Source organism: Tachypleus tridentatus, chromosome 8 (assembly GCF_004210375.1).
Source record: "Tachypleus tridentatus isolate NWPU-2018 chromosome 8, ASM421037v1, whole genome shotgun sequence".
In the NCBI taxonomy this organism is placed as follows: Eukaryota; Metazoa; Arthropoda; class Merostomata; order Xiphosura; family Limulidae; genus Tachypleus; species Tachypleus tridentatus.
In genome coordinates this window covers 117,947,347-117,964,530 of record NC_134832.1, presented here as the reverse complement: position 1 = coordinate 117,964,530, position 17,184 = coordinate 117,947,347, and the positions used below count along the sequence as shown (strand labels likewise).

Below are 17,184 nucleotides of genomic sequence, written 5' to 3'. Positions count from 1 at the left end.
TTAGCATAATTGCATGTAAAACTTTTTCATTTGTGTTGTCACTTGAACACGTGTTTATCTCACATCTATGATTTTATGTAGTTATTTATATTTAAATTTATACAAAAAAATGTTCTTTATGTTGGTATATTTTACTTTACTGAGAAAACAATTGTTTAAAAAAGTGCCAAAGAAATTGGCACAAACACTGTTTGTTTTAGAGTATTACTAGAAAAATGTGTGAAGACAGCTTTAATGTAATTAATGTTCATTCAGATATATTTTGTTTTCCTTTGTTCAATGAAGTACTTAAAAGTATCCAAAAATATTACTTTAGTTTATTCTGTAAAGACCAAGTACTTCACAACTAAATATTTATTTTGAAAGGTTGCTATACATATCTGTGCTTGATATGTAACAACTACGAATGGAGAAAATGTTATATATTGTGTGGTCAGCTATCTGGAAGTGAAAGGGGCATATTATTGTTATATTATAGTTGTTTATTTTAATATATTGCCATGGAAGTCTTCAATTTAAAATGCATACGGTATTATCAGCAAAGAAAATCTTGCTCATTTGTAAATCATTGCACAGTATAAAGTAATTTAAAACATATGACTTAGTCATGAAAAATGTTTTGATAAATAGATATGTAGCATTATAAAATTGCAAAAGTGTAGTAACTACACGTTGTCATATAATTACTTTATTGTATTAGTCACACATTACCAGTATCCATAGGTAAACACCATTTTTGTATATTCTATATATATTGATTTGTTTCATTTACATTCTTTTGCTTTCTGTTTGTTTTAAGGTAATTTTTAATCTATAACTAATTGTTCATGGTATATCAAGTTACATGATAAAATGGTATTCCTTAAGTAGAACTGTTATGACAATAAAAGACTATGCTTTTTTCTGTATATTCTATGTGTATTTATTCATGAATAGTAGATTGAAATTGTGAGAAAGTAATTGTTTCTTCAATTGCAACCAAGGATATGAAAAATGTACAGATTTGCAAAAACGTGTTTCAATAAAATATTAATCCTGAGATTTGTGCAAACAGTCAAGAGATTTGTGCAAACAGTCAAAAGATAGATAATTTGATATACTTATTGCTATCTTCAAATCTCATCACTGGGTAACAAGATAAAAAAGAAGTGTTTCAAAATTGTGTGATTTATGGCTCAACATAACAAGCTGACTGCCTATGCTACATGCAAGTTTCCTCAGATTTATTTGTTCTATTTATATTCATATACATTATAGTCACTGTGTTAAACTATTTGCAATTTTACATAATTTGTTTGCTTATAAACCTTATGTCTTAGTACTCTTTTTGTGTGATTGAATTCTGATGGTGCAGTATAATAATAGTTTTCCAAGTCTGTATTGACCTTGTTTTTTGTTTTTTTGTAACCCCAAGGCCTTCCTTTAGGGGCTTTTGCTCTACCACCTGCTATGGCTAGTGCAACCTTCAATCTGGCTGGATTTAGACTTCCTGGTCAACAGTCATTTGGAGGATGTGTCCTGTTAGTTAGCAACCTAAATGAAGAGGTATGTGTAGGTTGCAGCTTGTGGGCGTTTAGTGTTGTGATTGTGTTTGGTTGTGAATGCTTTTTTCCATTTAACCTGCATAAACTCCAGGTTATAATAATTCTTTTAGCAGAAACATGTGAAAGTATGTATTCATATTATCCCATGAATTTTGTGATTCTCTCTAAATAGTAATCTCTTGAGCTTTAAAAGTTCAAATGTTCATTTGTTTATTGTGATAATGTTAGGTATGCATAAAAGAATGATTCAGAAAAAAAAAAAGTACTATAGGAAAGGATTGTATTAATTAGTTTTCTCATAAATAGATTTCCTCCTTAATTTTGTTCTTCATTCTGTATTAAATTTCAGATAAGTTTTTGAAGTGTTTGTCCATATAATAACAAACTTTTCAAAATGTTCTTCATTTTCACTAATTTAGCACTTATTATGAAACTACATGTCTCTAGTGGAAGGTAATTGTATCTAACTAAAAAGAAAATTAAGATGCATATTTTTCACATTAAAAACATGAGCTTATATATAACATCATCTCTTTCAAAACTTGTTACATTTTCCCTTGCATATCATAGGTTTAATTATGATGATCACAACATTATATTGAGCTGTTTCTAAATTATTACTTTTCTGCTTGATGGGAAGGAAGTGAGTACACAAGCAGCTGTAGGTGTGGGATGTTGTGGATTTTAGCATTCATATTTACTTCTAATTTTAATCATTATTATTTGTTTAATATCATTACACACACAAGTCTTTCAATAAAGGTTAAAAATAGATAGTTCTATTTTTAAAAATATCTTGTGCTAGATACATACTATGTCTCGCTTACTTTGTAAATGTGATTTTATTCATCTCTTCTGGACATGTGATAAGCCCTTTGTTTTGACATAATTGTTCAGTGTTCTGAAAAAAATATTTACCAAAAGTGTTTTAATGATGTTATAATACACTTTATATATATATTACACACACACACACACACACTCACTCACTCACTCAGAGAGAGAGATTGAACAAACAAAACTGAAACACCTAGTGGAAGTAGCTTAACAATATATGGTTCCATCTTTAGCTATTTAAACTGGTTCACCACATTATAGTTCAAGATCTGCAAGTTCCTGAAAGCAATAATGAGATTCCATTTCTTCAGAATGCAACTTGACATAAAGCATAGCAGTTTTGGAAGTATCAGGTTATGGGATGATTTTTTATGCTGTAGTAACTGTGATGTATTATTATATATGATTACTTGCTGATGATGTAGTCCATTTAACATAATTGGGAGATCTTTAAGCAGGTTTTTATTTTTTTTATTACACTCCATATGTGTATGTATGTGTCTATATATTATAATTAATTATCTACTTTATTTTATTTTGTTTGTTTTAAATAAAATCAGTTTTATTCCTTGTATGTAAAGGTGGAACACTATATTATGCTAATACTAGGTTGCAGCCTTTGTGCTTTGCTTGCTTAAAGTTGATAGTTAAGTAATACGTCCATTTATTTGTCTCTGTGTGTGTTTAGACTAGTTACTTGCATTTGTGAGAAGAACCTAGCAGAAACTATTTGTTAAAGCATGATAAGCTGTTGAAGACAGCTGTATTTTTGTGACCTTTTGCCTGGTTCTCTAGGTTTTTCTTTAATTTTTTTCAATTCTTTCATCTCTTGCTAATTATGGTTCTTGATCAAAAGAAAGTTACCTCAGCTCTTACTTGTATCAATAGCCACTCACTGATGTTTATCTTGTATAATTTTTTCTTTCCCTACTTGGCCTGCTGGTGTCTTCCCATGTGGACTTCTTTATTCATTCGTTTGGAACACTGATTCCTTCCACTCTGCTGCTCTGCTCCACACCTGTTGCTCTGACCTTTAGATGGTCACGCCCGATGCTCTCTTTACCCTTTTTGGTATGTTTTTTAATCCAGCACTCTTATATTTTTTGTTTTATCTTTCACAAATGTAGTGCTATGACTCTCTGCTCAGTAATCATGTGTTTCTCTAATATGTTTATTTTTGAGTTTTAGTTTTCATTTGTTAACAACACACTACCTGAAACAGTTGTAAGGGTATGATTAACTGATTTTACAAACAATATTAAAAAATGATTTTGGTAAAAGTACAGCTGTTTATAAATCTGCTTCTCTGTGTAGTAATTGTAGCTTTCAACTCCCATTAGATCTCTTTTTATTTGTTTCTAACATTGTTTTATAGACTTCCAAAATAAAATACTATATAAAATTACCATTGAAATTATGTTTAGATACTACAGTTCAAATGGGACCTTTATATATTTAGACAAAAAAGGGACTTATCAACCTTCTTACTTTGCTAACAAAATTAAATAAAAATAAGAGATGGTTCTTCATCTATATGGTAAAAGTTTTTTTTTTTTTTTTTGTTAAACTAGGGTAACCTGAAATTGTCTTGCATCATTTAAAAAAAAAAGCCACTGGTAATGATAATTGCTTTGAAAGGATAAATGCATTAGGGCAGTCTTATTTATTTCTTTTCACAATGTATCCTGAAATCATAGATACAGTTAACTTGAGTTTTCGTTTTAAGCATGTGTTCAAAGTAGTAGAAAAAAAGAGCAAGTTATCAGCTTAGCAGCCCATATAGTTGTGAAACTTTATGTAAATTTTTTCTTGCTTTATAAACATTCTGGCCTCCCTCTTGTCTGAGCTGCTTTAACATATACTGGCTATGGTAAAAAAAAATTGTATTACTGAAACTCAAGTCATTTATGTTTTTATGGAGGAGGAATTCCTTAAGCTCTTGAGTTCTTCGTGTTTGATTGTTTATGTTTTCTTGACAAAAAGTTTCTTTATGCCCATAATAACTAAAAGCTTTCTGTTAACTTGCAGGAGTCTATGGTGATGTTATACGTGTTAAAATCTTGTTTAACAAGAAAGACAATGCTCTAGTTCAGATGTCTGAACCACATCAAGCACAGTTAGGTAGGTTTTTATTTTTACTTGAGTGTAGGTAGTTTTGATACTTTAAGAAATTTTGATGAAATGTATTCAACTTATCTTTAACTAAGCATTGAAATTGCTGAAGAAACAGTTTAAATTAGGTTATTTTCACTTATTATCTACATGTAGAAACTTTCAGTTTGTGTGTCTTGCTCTGCATTTTTAAAAACAAAATAATGAATTTTACTTAAGTTTTGAACTATAAACATTCACCTATTTTTTGCTTTTGAATCCTGTTATAGCCATATGTATTAGTTCATATAAGTACTGTATTTGAGGCTGGGTAGGTAATATTAATTTTGTAACGATTCATTTTTATATGTTATTCTTTTACTAGCTCTTACCAATTTGGACAAGATCAAAGTATATGGAAAAGAGATTCGAGTGAATCCCTCCAAGCACCAGCTTGTACAGATGCCAAAGGAAGGCCAGCCAGTAAGTTAGACTTCACTGTAAAAAACAAAATTTTAACACTTATTTCTTGAGTTTTTATGTATACTTAATTTCCCTGAAAGGTGGCAAGGTTATAACTATAACTAAAGGGGTTACTTGTCTTAACCTTTTGCACTGCTATAATGTTGTATATCAGCCAGATAGTGGATACTAAAATGATGTCATATAAGGGAAGCTTAACGTTACAATTTATAGTGTCACGATGTTGGTGAAACATGGGTATGCCATGTTACATGAGAAGGATTATGCACTATGTAAGCTACAATACAGCATGACATGAATTTCAAAAGCAAGAAATAAAAACATTTGTTACTTTTAATTTTGGTTTTATTTACTCGTGAAACAGAATATTTTTTAGAGACTCTGGGAAGTACATACAGTATACTTAAATAGCGTAGTAGTTTACAGTTAGACAAACATTTACTAATTTTAAAGGGCATCTAAATTATGTATTTGAAATTTGTCTGATTCCTAAAATAGATTTTAAAATTGATTTGAAGAAACTATACCAAATTCTAATATATCTTTTACTAGTAGATGTATAGGTTACAAATTATTTTTTAGAAAGTAATAGACTTGTTAAAAAAAAAACAAATAACACTTCCTGAACCTGGAAGGAAAATACATTTACAGAAAATGTCTGTTTTGTATCAGTTTATATCTGCTTTTACTTTAATTAAAAGTATGACTTGCATACTAAAAGAAAATAGGTTTGTTAGCTCTTAAGAAAGATTTTTTTTTTCTCTAGGATGCTGGTTTGACCAAAGACTTTACCAGTTCACCACTTCACCGTTTTAAGAAACCAGGCTCAAAAAATTACCAAAATATTTACCCACCATCGGCTACACTTCATCTTTCAAACATTCCGTAAGTCTTGCTCCAGTTCATTCTTCTTTGTTCTCTTGGCATATTTGGATTCAGGACACTTTGAAGTAACTGAAGAAACAGTTTTGTAAAAATTGGTTATTTTCACTTGTGTTAAGGTGGGTAAGGATTGTTTTAAAATGCATTTGTTTCCTTATATCTTGTGTACCTATATGTGCCAGAAAACACCAAACATAATTTTATGTATTTAATGCCTGCCAATACTTCTAAGTGCAGTCGAGAAGTGATAACATTTACAATTCTTTAAAAGAAGAATACTTACAGCACCACATCCAGAATTGTGAAATGGGTAATTAATGAAACGGTGAATAAAATTTATTTAAAATAATGTAAATATTAAATCAGATTATCTGAGGCTTTCCACACATGTGTAAACTAGAAATTATTAAGAAACTTTGTACCAAGTTTAATTTAGTATTTTAATAACATTGGAATGGCAAGTGATTTTAGAACTCCCGTGGACCCGTGAAGTTAGATTTGTTTTTTCATAAACACTACAATAAACATATTTGGAAAGCTTTAATCTAGCCCAGTTTGTATATTTTGTTAACTATACATGTTATATATTCTGTTTTCAGTTATTTCAAAGTTTTAAACATAATGTTTTATTTTCTTTTTATGATGGGTGTTGTCGTGTGTGTTGTTTACATTGAGCGATGACTGAAAGTAAAACGGTTCTGATGTTATTAGTTGTAGAAAAATTAATTGTAAATAATTATTTCCAGGGCTAGTGTAACGGAGGAGGATATAAAGACTGCCTTCGAAAACACTGGAGGGAGTGTTGTAGCCTTCAAATTCTTTCCGTAAGTACTTTATTTAAATCAATATTTGTGTATAATCTAAAAGCCAGTGTTAAGGTTTAATATCAGCTGATGTATATCATAAATAATACAATTAACCTAATTCTCATGTGTTGTGACCAATAAAATTGATGGCAATATTATTTCATAAATTTAATCCAGTAATCACCACAACAGTTGTTATTAAGGTATTTGCTATTATAAATAGCATTTTAATCACTACTACAGTATTGTATTGTATCTCGGCCATTCTGACTAGCCCTGGCATTTACCAGAAGGCTTCATCGCATTTGATGTAACATAGAGTAGGGTAAACATTATAAAACTTCCACTCATAAGCTCATATTAATAGTTTGAACTTACTTTAATAATATGTGCATATATAGATGCTACAAAATGGCAAACAAGTTAACTATTTGATGAGCTCTGGTGTTAAGTAAGAGGCCTCATGGGCACTGGATGTAACAGATATAGTGATTGACAGCACATATTTTTACTTTAGTTTTTATAATGCTTAATGTTCATGAGGCCTTATCAGTTGCAGGAAGCTGTGATGTAACTTAAACTGTTAAACCTAGTGAGATTGGTATAAAATTATCAAAGCAAATTTAAATTATTTACTTAACCTAATGGGTTTACCTATGGCCAAGGGTCAAAAGACGCGTCATCATGTTTGTAGACTTGTATTCAAAATTGTATTGAACTACTGTTTTATGAATGTATGTCAGTGAGTTTAGTATCAAATTTTTGTATTGTATGTTAGTTAATTTGTTAGTTTAAAAGTAGATGTTTTAAAAAAAACTATATATGTTTTTGTCATCTGGTATGTTGAATGCAGTTTTGGTTCAAATTATGTTTGTGATGTCCAAATAAAAAGTCAATAGCTTCTTGGGTGTTAGAAACTCAAACTACCAATATCTGAGATGATACTACATTTTTTGGGGGAAATCTCTCTTTTCATGATAGATTAGTAGCAGTGAGCTAAGACATTATGGAGCTTTAAAGAAACATTTCTTTTAGACCCAAATACAACTTAATAACTAAGCTTGATAGATTATACTAGAATTCTGTGGTATTGATAAACTAATTTGGTTTTTCATTTCAAAATACTTGTAAAATTTTTTTAAGGTTTTATATATCCTCCATGTGCACAATTTAACACAGTTTAGTGAATTATGGAAAGCAGCAAACAAGTACAAAGTTCATAACTGGAAGAGATTACTGTTATGTATATGTCATATTACTGTTTTATATGTTAGGAAAAATAACTGAAATTTAATTTTGTTTGTAAATAGTAATAATATAATATAGACACATACAGATAGATATAATGCAGTGTAACTGAAATGTGACTGTTTCTTAATAAAAATACTGGTCCAATAGAACAAAACCAAAACAAGTTACTTTGTAAAGGCCAGTTTTTTATTACTGAGTCAGGTAACATGACTGAATGTGTGTAATATCATCATATCCTCTGTAATGTTTATTGTTAATCAAACACAGCTGACAGGTTAATAAATAAATACACAATGCTGACCAAAATCTTAGAGCCAATGAACATAAAGAAAAAATATGCATTTTGTGTTGTTAGATTCAACTACTTAGACTATTTAAACTATACTTGTGGTTTTTGTCTTATAAGTTGCAAAATTTTTATAAGACTGTATAATTAAAATCAGTAAAATGTATAGCATTTTAGGTTATTTCTTAAAAGAAGCTTCTTACAGTGATATCTTTCTGAATTTTCAAAGTTGCAAATCGATACAACTATCATATATAAAAATAAAATAAAGCATTTTAATTGCTGTAACCACATAGTATAGAAAATTCTTCTGCAGTTTAACCTTCATCTTGTATGTGTTCTTTGTTTTTTTATTCAATACTATGTTAAAACATTTACGTTGAACCAACACATTCATTTGTATGTCATGGTGGTGATTTTAAGACTGCTTGTGTGAGAATATGTGTTCATATGATAGTAATGGTGATAAGATTATCTTTGGATATTCAAATTTCTCTTATAATTTTAATTCACATTAGCGTTGAACCAGTAAAAAATAATTAAACTTTTTTGTTTTGTAATGTTATATAAACTTAATTACTATCCCAGCTAAAGGTGATCTTTGTAAGACTTGTTGCATAAGTGACTCATAAGTCACAGTTCAACAAAGAAAGTAGTCACACAACTGACTTTTATTAGCTCTGGTGTTGAGTGAGAACACTTGTCAGCAACAGCCTAAAGCTAAGAAATCTGTATAGAGTTAGTACACAATGATATAATTATTATCAGTCTTATTGTGATGTTAATATCACAAGCATATTGTTAAATGTTAGAACAAGTAAAGGAACTGAAGTAGATGATGAATGAAGGTCTCATTATGGTAACCTTGTGATACTTCACTGCTATTGCCGTAAATAGGTCTGTTGATTGATTAGCTGTTTGTGTGACATGAAGTTAGTACATCAAAATTTGACGATTGTGGTAAAGACTTTGAAAGTATTAACAAAGACATTAAAATAAAATTGCTTTGATCTGAATAGAGAGAACAGTTATTCAAATCAGTAGACTTTGTCTGTCTTCTTACATATTATAGTTTTTTTAAGTTACTTTTTACTTATGTTTGTGCAGTTGTTTTGACATCTACAGAGAACATGCTGCTGTATACTACATTGCTTTAAATGCTTCTCTAAATACTTGATCATCAAAAACTAGTAATTTTTCTTTACCTCTCCCATTACTTGGTTTTTTATCTGTCTTTTCCTTCCCTGTAAAAATAAACACACACACACACCTTAAATTACCCATAAAAACCCACCTGTAGTATTAAGTTTTACAACACACAAAATGCTTTCAAATATGCAACATGTGCAGAATATCCATAATATATTAAGTCAGTTGATTATTTATCTGTTATTGTGTTACTTTTTTTTATTTTGTGAAATTGGCCAAGTTAATTTTTATTAAAAAATTAAATTTGATACACCTGAACTTTACCCCTTCTCTAATACAAAAAAAACAAAAAACATTTGTATAGTGTGTACATAAGATTTACAAAAACCTGTAAACTGTATAGAGAAGGATCACATCCTGAAAAATGAAAAGTTTTACTCAGCTACCTTTTTCAAATACAAAAATTGAGTTTTGTAATAGCTATAACTACCAATCAGTGAACAGTACATGCACAGCACTTTGTACTCTTGCTTCACCTGTTCAGTATTGCTGATCACAGATTATTAGCTGCTAATATCTAGGCTGCATAATAACTTTACTGAATCTTATATCTTGTTTTCGCATACTGGTTGGATGTAACTAAAACTGTTATGTCGCTTTACAGTAATGTCATGGATTTGTAGTTAGAAGTTAAGTAAAAACACTAATTATGTAATCCATGATATGATATTATAAGGAAATATGATACATGTCTGATTAACTGCTTAACCCTACTGACACAGGTGTTCCTCTAATCACAGGTCAATAACTGTGTTGTCATGTTTGTAAATTTACTTTCAAAATTGTATTGAACTACTCAATTCATATGTGGACATTATTGGTCGTAATGGACAATCTGGTTTATGAGGTTTGGGGATGCCATATATTTGTGGTGTGCGTGAGTCGGTTTTACGTAGGTAGGAATAAAGTGTTTGTGAAATTGTGTTGGCTTTTTTCATTTGTAGTATTGAACTACTGTTTTATAAATGTTTGTATGTGTCAATAAATTTGGTATCAAATTGTATATTATAATTCAAGTTTTAGTACTGTGTATTAGTTACTTTCTTAATTTGAAAGTAAATGCTTAAAAAAATCTTAAATATTGAGTTGTGTGTCGCAAGGTATGTTAAATGCAGCATTGTTTCTGATTAGATATACTTGTGATGTCCAAATGTGAAATATAGTTTTTATGAATTAGAAACTGAAATTACTTATATTGGCAAGCTAAAATATAAAATACAAACCTCCAGTCTTTCCTATTTGCTAAAATATTAATACATTTATTGATTCAAATACAGTAACCCCACTCACCCACCTCTTTCCATTTTTGGAAATACTTGCTTATATAAACATACTTCTGTGATGTGAATAACCAATCAAAAGCTTGGAATATTCCTCGTGTTTTTATGAACTTCTGCAAAGTATTAATGCAGAAAACTTTCTTTCTACTTTAGATTCTAAGTGATAAGGTAAGACATTATTAAGCATAAAAATCATATTTTTTTAAACCGAAGTACTGCTTAGTTACTAAACCTGATTAATTGTGGAATTCTGAGGTATTTATATAACACTTTATGATTTTTTATTTCAAAAGGCATGTATAAAACCTAGAAAATTTAGTTTTAAATTCTCCATATGCAAAATGTCATAAGACCTAGCAGTAATAGGTCTTCCATATGCAGAATGTCATAAGACCTAGCAATATTACGTCCTCCATATGCAGAATGTCATAAGACCTGGCAGTAGTATGTCCTCCATATGCAGAATGTCAGAAGACCTGGCAGTAGTACATCCTCCATATGCAGAATGTCATAATACCTAGCAGTAGTACATCTTTCATATGCAGAATGTCAGAAGACCTGGCAGAAGTACATCCTCCATATGCAGAATGTCATACGACCTGGCAGTAGTACAATCCTCCATATGCAGAATGTCATACGACCTGGCAGTAGTACGTCCTCCATATGCAGAATGTCATAATACCTAGCAGTAGTACATCCTCCATATGCAGAATGTCAGAAGACCTGGCAGTAGTACATCCTCCATATACAGAATGTCATAAGACTTAGCAGTAGTACATCCTCCATATGCAGAATGTCAGAAGACCTGGCAGTAGTACATCCTCCATATACAGAATGTCATAAGACTTGGCAGTAGTACATCCTCCATATGCAGAATGTCAGAAGACCTGGCAGTAGTACATCCTCCATATACAGAATTTCATAAGACCTGGCAGTAGTACATCCTCCATATGCATAATGTCAGAAGACCTGGCAGTAGTACATCCTCCATATGCAGAATGTCAGAAGACCTGGCAGTTGTACATCCTCCATATGCAGAATGTCAGAAGACCTGGCAGTTGTACATCCTCCATATGCAGAATGTCAGAAGACCTGGCAGTTGTACATCCTCCATATGCAGAATGTCAGAAGACCTGGCAGTTGTACATCCTCCATATGCAGAATGTCAGAAGACCTGGCAGTAGTACATCCTCCATATGCAGAATGTCAGAAGACCTGGCAGTAGTACATCCTCCATATGCAGAATGTCAGAAGACCTGGCAGTAGTACATCCTCCATATACAGAATGTCATAAGACTTGGCAGTAGTACATCCTCCATATGCAGAATGTCAGAAGACCTGGCAGTAGTACATCCTCCATATACAGAATTTCATAAGACCTGGCAGTAGTACATCCTCCATATGCATAATGTCAGAAGACCTGGCAGTAGTACATCCTCCATATGCAGAATGTCAGAAGACCTGGCAGTTGTACATCCTCCATATGCAGAATGTCAGAAGACCTGGCAGTTGTACATCCTCCATATGCAGAATGTCAGAAGACCTGGCAGTAGTACATCCTCCATATGCAGAATGTCAGAAGACCTGGCAGTAGTACATCCTCCATATGCAGAATGTCAGAAGACCTAGCAGTAAATGAGGACAAAATGTATAACCAGAATGGTTAATTGTTTTCTATACATCTTTATTTTATTGTTCTGTGATTCAAGAAAAATAACTGAAATTTAAGAACTTGTATGTAAATTCTAATAACATATAGTGTATTATAACCAAAATGTTATTGTATGTTACAAAGTACTGGTCCACTAGAACACAGCCAAGACAGGTCACTTTGTAAAGGCTAATTTTATATTATTGGATATGATGATGTGAGTGCACATGCACTTCATCATTCAACTTCTGTAATTTTAATCAGACACTACTGAAAGGTAAAAAAAAAGTAATAAATTTTTTATATGTATAATATTGTAAGATTTAAGCTATGTAAACTAAACACTCTAGTTTCCTGTTAATTTGTAGAACAAAAAAGCGTAATTCACACCTATTTTTTATGGTGGATATAAGATCAGTCGATTCAGCCATACTCACGCAGAGATATAGTAGTGGAAATAATCATAAAAGGTTTTCCTTAAAAAGCATCTGATACTTATCTGGAGGTTACAAAGATTTGACATTTGAAATTTCAAAATTTTTTGATGCATAAAAGTATTTCAGTTTAAAACCAAATTTACTTTATAGGTTAGTCAACATTAAAAAGAAAAGATTTTTTGTATTTGAAAGCATCGAAACGTTTTACCAATAATCTGTAACATTTTGGGAAGATATGTTAACTATGTTAAAAGTTATAACAAGCACCAAATGATTGCATATTTAGTTCCTGGGATTGACCCTGTAGAGTGTTGTACAGACTTAAAACAACTCAATTTTTAAAGGACAGTAGGTGTAAAAGTGTACATATTAAATAAACATAGAGTAATAACTGTGAACTTGCTGATTTGGCTGTTAACATATGTAACATAACATATGTAATGAAAGCCCTGTGTGTGATTTTAATAATTGTCATATGTATGAAATGTGAACTCTTCATTTTGAGAACTAAGTACGATCAGGTAAGATCAGTGATAAAATTGTCTCGGAATATGTGTAATAAATTTACACAAGACACTTCTAGTCTCTTAGGCACCCTGTGAACAATGTTATTTGCTGTTTATTGTATCATTGGTTTAGAATTCAGTGTTACTCGTAGTGTCTTAAGTTGGTTTTCCTTCTGTTAAAACAATGGGACATTTGAATATGTACAGTAACTGTGGTACAAAAATGTATTATTTTCTATAGGAAAGATAGGAAGATGGCTTTAATTCAGATGGAATCTATTGAAGAATCAGTGATTGCCTTGATTGTAAGTTGTATGATACTGACTGTGCAAGTGAATACTTGCATTAAATGAATGTAATTAATTCTTATGGTATCCGAGAAAGATTGTTTTTTATATATTCTTTTCTTAGTTTATCCCATAATTATTTTACTTTTTATAAATATAGAATGTATATAATAATTTGAGTTTGTTTCTTTAATATTTGAAGTGTAGCAAGTACAAGAAATACTACTGTATCATTAGGAACATAACAGTTTAAGCTATAAATATTTCACTTTACTTAATTTAAGTACATGAATTAGATCTAAGAAAGTGATAAACATACTGCTTATGTTAATTTGTTCTGTAATATGTTTGTTTAGTGTTCATTGCTGTTCACATTTCTCATTTCTGTTTTACTTATAGAAGAGTTACTATCACATCTTTCAGTTCTTTATTCCTCATGAAATCTAACCAGTGTTTAATGTTTATCTTAGTTTTGTTTCATCCGTGCCTGAGTAACATTTCAAGTTTATTCTAATTTCATTGTTCCCTCTGAGTTTGAGCAGTATGCCAAATTTATCCCAGATTCATTGTCCTTTTATTTGTTTGTCTAAATGACCCCTGTTTAAAATGCATTAAAATTATCTGTTTAAATTATTTTTGTTTAGAAACAAGTTAAATAACACAATCCCTACCCTCCTTTCTTGCAGAATGAGTTGGATGACATATGAATCTGTATTAAAATATTTGTTAGTGAAGCCTTTTTCCCCATGTGAAATATTAACATTTCTCTTGTCTTATCAACTCTTACAGAGCTACTGTCCAACCAATTTTTCATTACATCCTACTAAAGAATTGTAAATAAATAACTAACTATCAATTGAAAACTAAAATATCAATTTGTAGTATTGATAAGTATTTGTTCCTTTCAAATTTCTCAGTGTATATAAAAACTGAATATCAAAGGAGGAGGAATTAATATAAGACAGGAATTAAAGTCATTATGAGAGACACTGGAATTAAAGTGATTCATATCTTGGGATTAAAGAAGTCAGTCTGTGATGTAGGATTAGAAATCTGTTAGTGTGATGTATGAAGGAAGAAGTGAGATCTTCTCTATGAGGAATGGTATGAGTATGTGGTTCACAGTTTGATTTGTTGCTTGAAACATGAATAAATATTTTGAAATATGTGTAAAAGTTATTTCAAATAATTTGACAATTTGTAAATTCAAAAGAAATTTATTTAGATATTTTGTGAAAATAGAACTAGATCAGACTATCGGGGAAAAATTCAGCATTTGTAACTGAATTGGTTTAAGATTGTAAAGAGTCTTGATGGTAATATACAGTGTCAAAGATTATTCTGCTTGCATAGAATTTGTGGTATAAAAATTTATATACCACAGTTTATTTAATGTGTAAAGAGTTTGACCAACACTTTTATTGAAGGACATAAAACTAAAATTACTCTTACACACATATTTAATACCTCCTGAGAAAGCACCCCCGCTAGTACAGCAGTAAGTCTACGGGTTTACAATGCTAAAATCAGGGGTTTGATTCTCCTCGGTGGACTCAACAGATATCTAGATGTGGCTTTGCTATAAGAAAAACACACACCTCCTGAAATATTTTAAAACTTTGTTGCTGATTGACGTATGAAATTGTTTTGTTTTACAGAAAATGCACAATTACCAGTTAGCAGACTCCAGTCATCTAAGAGTGTCTTTCTCCAAATCCACTATCTGAATTGACCATTTTTCACCCCTGCAAATTGTTCCAGTGATGTTACATTTTATAAACCAGGAAACAAGGTCTGAATTGAAAAATGTTCTTTATTCTGACTTTTTTGTACATGGCACAGATTGCCAGGATCTAGAACAACATTGCTACTGGATTTTCAATAGAAATGATTCCTTAATAGTTATCTTCTTGGGACCTTGGCCTAACTCTGTGGGATGATCACTGCCATGCTGTGAGCAGTTCTACATGATTAGTGTCGAATGAAACTAGTTTCTAACAGAACTGAAAATAGTTTTACCAAAACCATTTGGGAAGGGACATTTTGTAGGTGTTTATGGGTTTTTAACTTTCTTGGCATCCATACTTTATATCAAGAAGTGTATTTTGTGCAGTTTGTTTTAATGTTGTGTATAAACTTTTTTTTTTATATATTATAAATAAGACTGTATTTTTGCAGGCTTTCTGTCTTTTTTTCTTTCCTTTTTGTAGTCCAGTGATTTTACCTAATGTCTGTTTTGGTGTTTGTAAATCTCTATTTTCATATCTACTAACAATGTTTTTCATATAAACATAAACAAGAATACATAACACCAAAATATTTCTATTTATTGACTTCTTTGTACCTTGGAATTGGTCTGTATCTCCAGTCTAGTTGTCACTAGGCTTAAAACCAAAGAATGCTAAGATTGGATGAACTTAGCTAAAGTTTTGCACTTTTAGAAGTTTAATGTTTTTTATAGTTTAACTGCTGACTAATGTTTTGCTACATTATAACTAGTTATTTGCATGCATGATTGTAGCATACCTAAAAGGCTTGTCCACTTTTATTGAGGTACCATTTTTCTTGTAAACATTTTTATACTTATTGTGGCTTTGTTATAAATATAATTAAAATGTTATTGTGGTTTCACATGATGTTTAGCTTAAATATTTATTATTAATCATTTCTGTCCTGTCCCTCCTCTTTCTAGCTCATTTCTTTCAAATCTCCTGTTACTGTGTGGTAGTTTTTGGGGTTAGACACAGTCGATTTCTTTATGTATGAAGGTTCATTAGTAATATTTTATCACTGTGTTTTTATAAGTATATTTACTAAAAATAAGAACAAAGAAGGTAAAGATATTTATACAAATGTCTGTTTTATACAAGTAAATTTTTTACATATTTCTAAAAGAATACAATATTCATGTGTTCTACTTATTAAATTGGAAAAGATGCCTTAGGAAAAAAGAAATACACACAATTTTGAATAATTGTCCATTCTTGCAGTTGTTTAATGAATTTAAAATATGTTGAATTATCATGTAATTGGTAGCAAAATATAAAATAGATCAATTAACAGCAAGGATTTTTAGTTAAATATGTGTTGTTATCTTTAAAATTTACTGTTTGTTGTGTATTTGACCAACTGTGCAGGAAAAGTATTTATGATTGTTATGAAATTTTGTTTTTGATTGTAAAGTTTGGGAGCACTGGCCGTAAATTTTTTACTGAAAACTTTAAATATTGTGATTTGTTAATAAACTTTAACATGTTAAGGATAGTTAACTCCTTACACCCTTACCTAGTAGCAAGCATTAACCTCCCTAATACTCTCTGTTATTAAGTGTGCTATTTTTTTTATTGTTTACAAAAATAAAAATGTAACATTTTCAGGACACAAGCAAAAAAGTAAAGATACCTCCCCCTTTTTTTTTTCATTAGCCATGTAGAATTTTACTGTTGGTATATTTTAGTATGTTCAATTGTGCTAGTTAGAGAAGACCTGAATGTGAGAAAATAAACCCTTGGATCGGGTGCCTTTATCATCAAGGTGGTGCTTCTTCCAAAGACAAACACAAAAAATGAGCTTTCATTCCCAGTTGTATCAAGAAACCAAGTTATTGAAATAAAGAAAATAGTATTTTAGCATA

General features: G+C 30.6%; 1 protein-coding gene across 16 annotated transcripts in view; it reads left to right on the top strand.

The window, feature by feature from the left end:
* The window catches only part of LOC143223305 (polypyrimidine tract-binding protein 1-like), a 70,742-nt gene extending 53,558 nt beyond the window's left edge, over positions 1-17,184 (top strand). For 15 of the 16 annotated variants that reach the window (XM_076451113.1, XM_076451112.1, XM_076451111.1 and 12 more), the window contains 8 exons: positions 1,415-1,545; positions 3,419-3,452; positions 4,410-4,502; positions 4,858-4,955; positions 5,722-5,840; positions 6,584-6,661; positions 13,505-13,568; positions 15,209-17,184. In XM_076451113.1, the coding sequence (XP_076307228.1) occupies positions 1,415-1,545; positions 3,419-3,452; positions 4,410-4,502; positions 4,858-4,955; positions 5,722-5,840; positions 6,584-6,661; positions 13,505-13,568; positions 15,209-15,277 (686 nt within the window). In that variant the 3' untranslated portion in view covers positions 15,278-17,184. The remainder of the gene's footprint in view (positions 1-1,414; positions 1,546-3,418; positions 3,453-4,409; positions 4,503-4,857; positions 4,956-5,721; positions 5,841-6,583; positions 6,662-13,504; positions 13,569-15,208) is intronic. The other variant, XR_013012806.1, reaches the window with a different exon arrangement.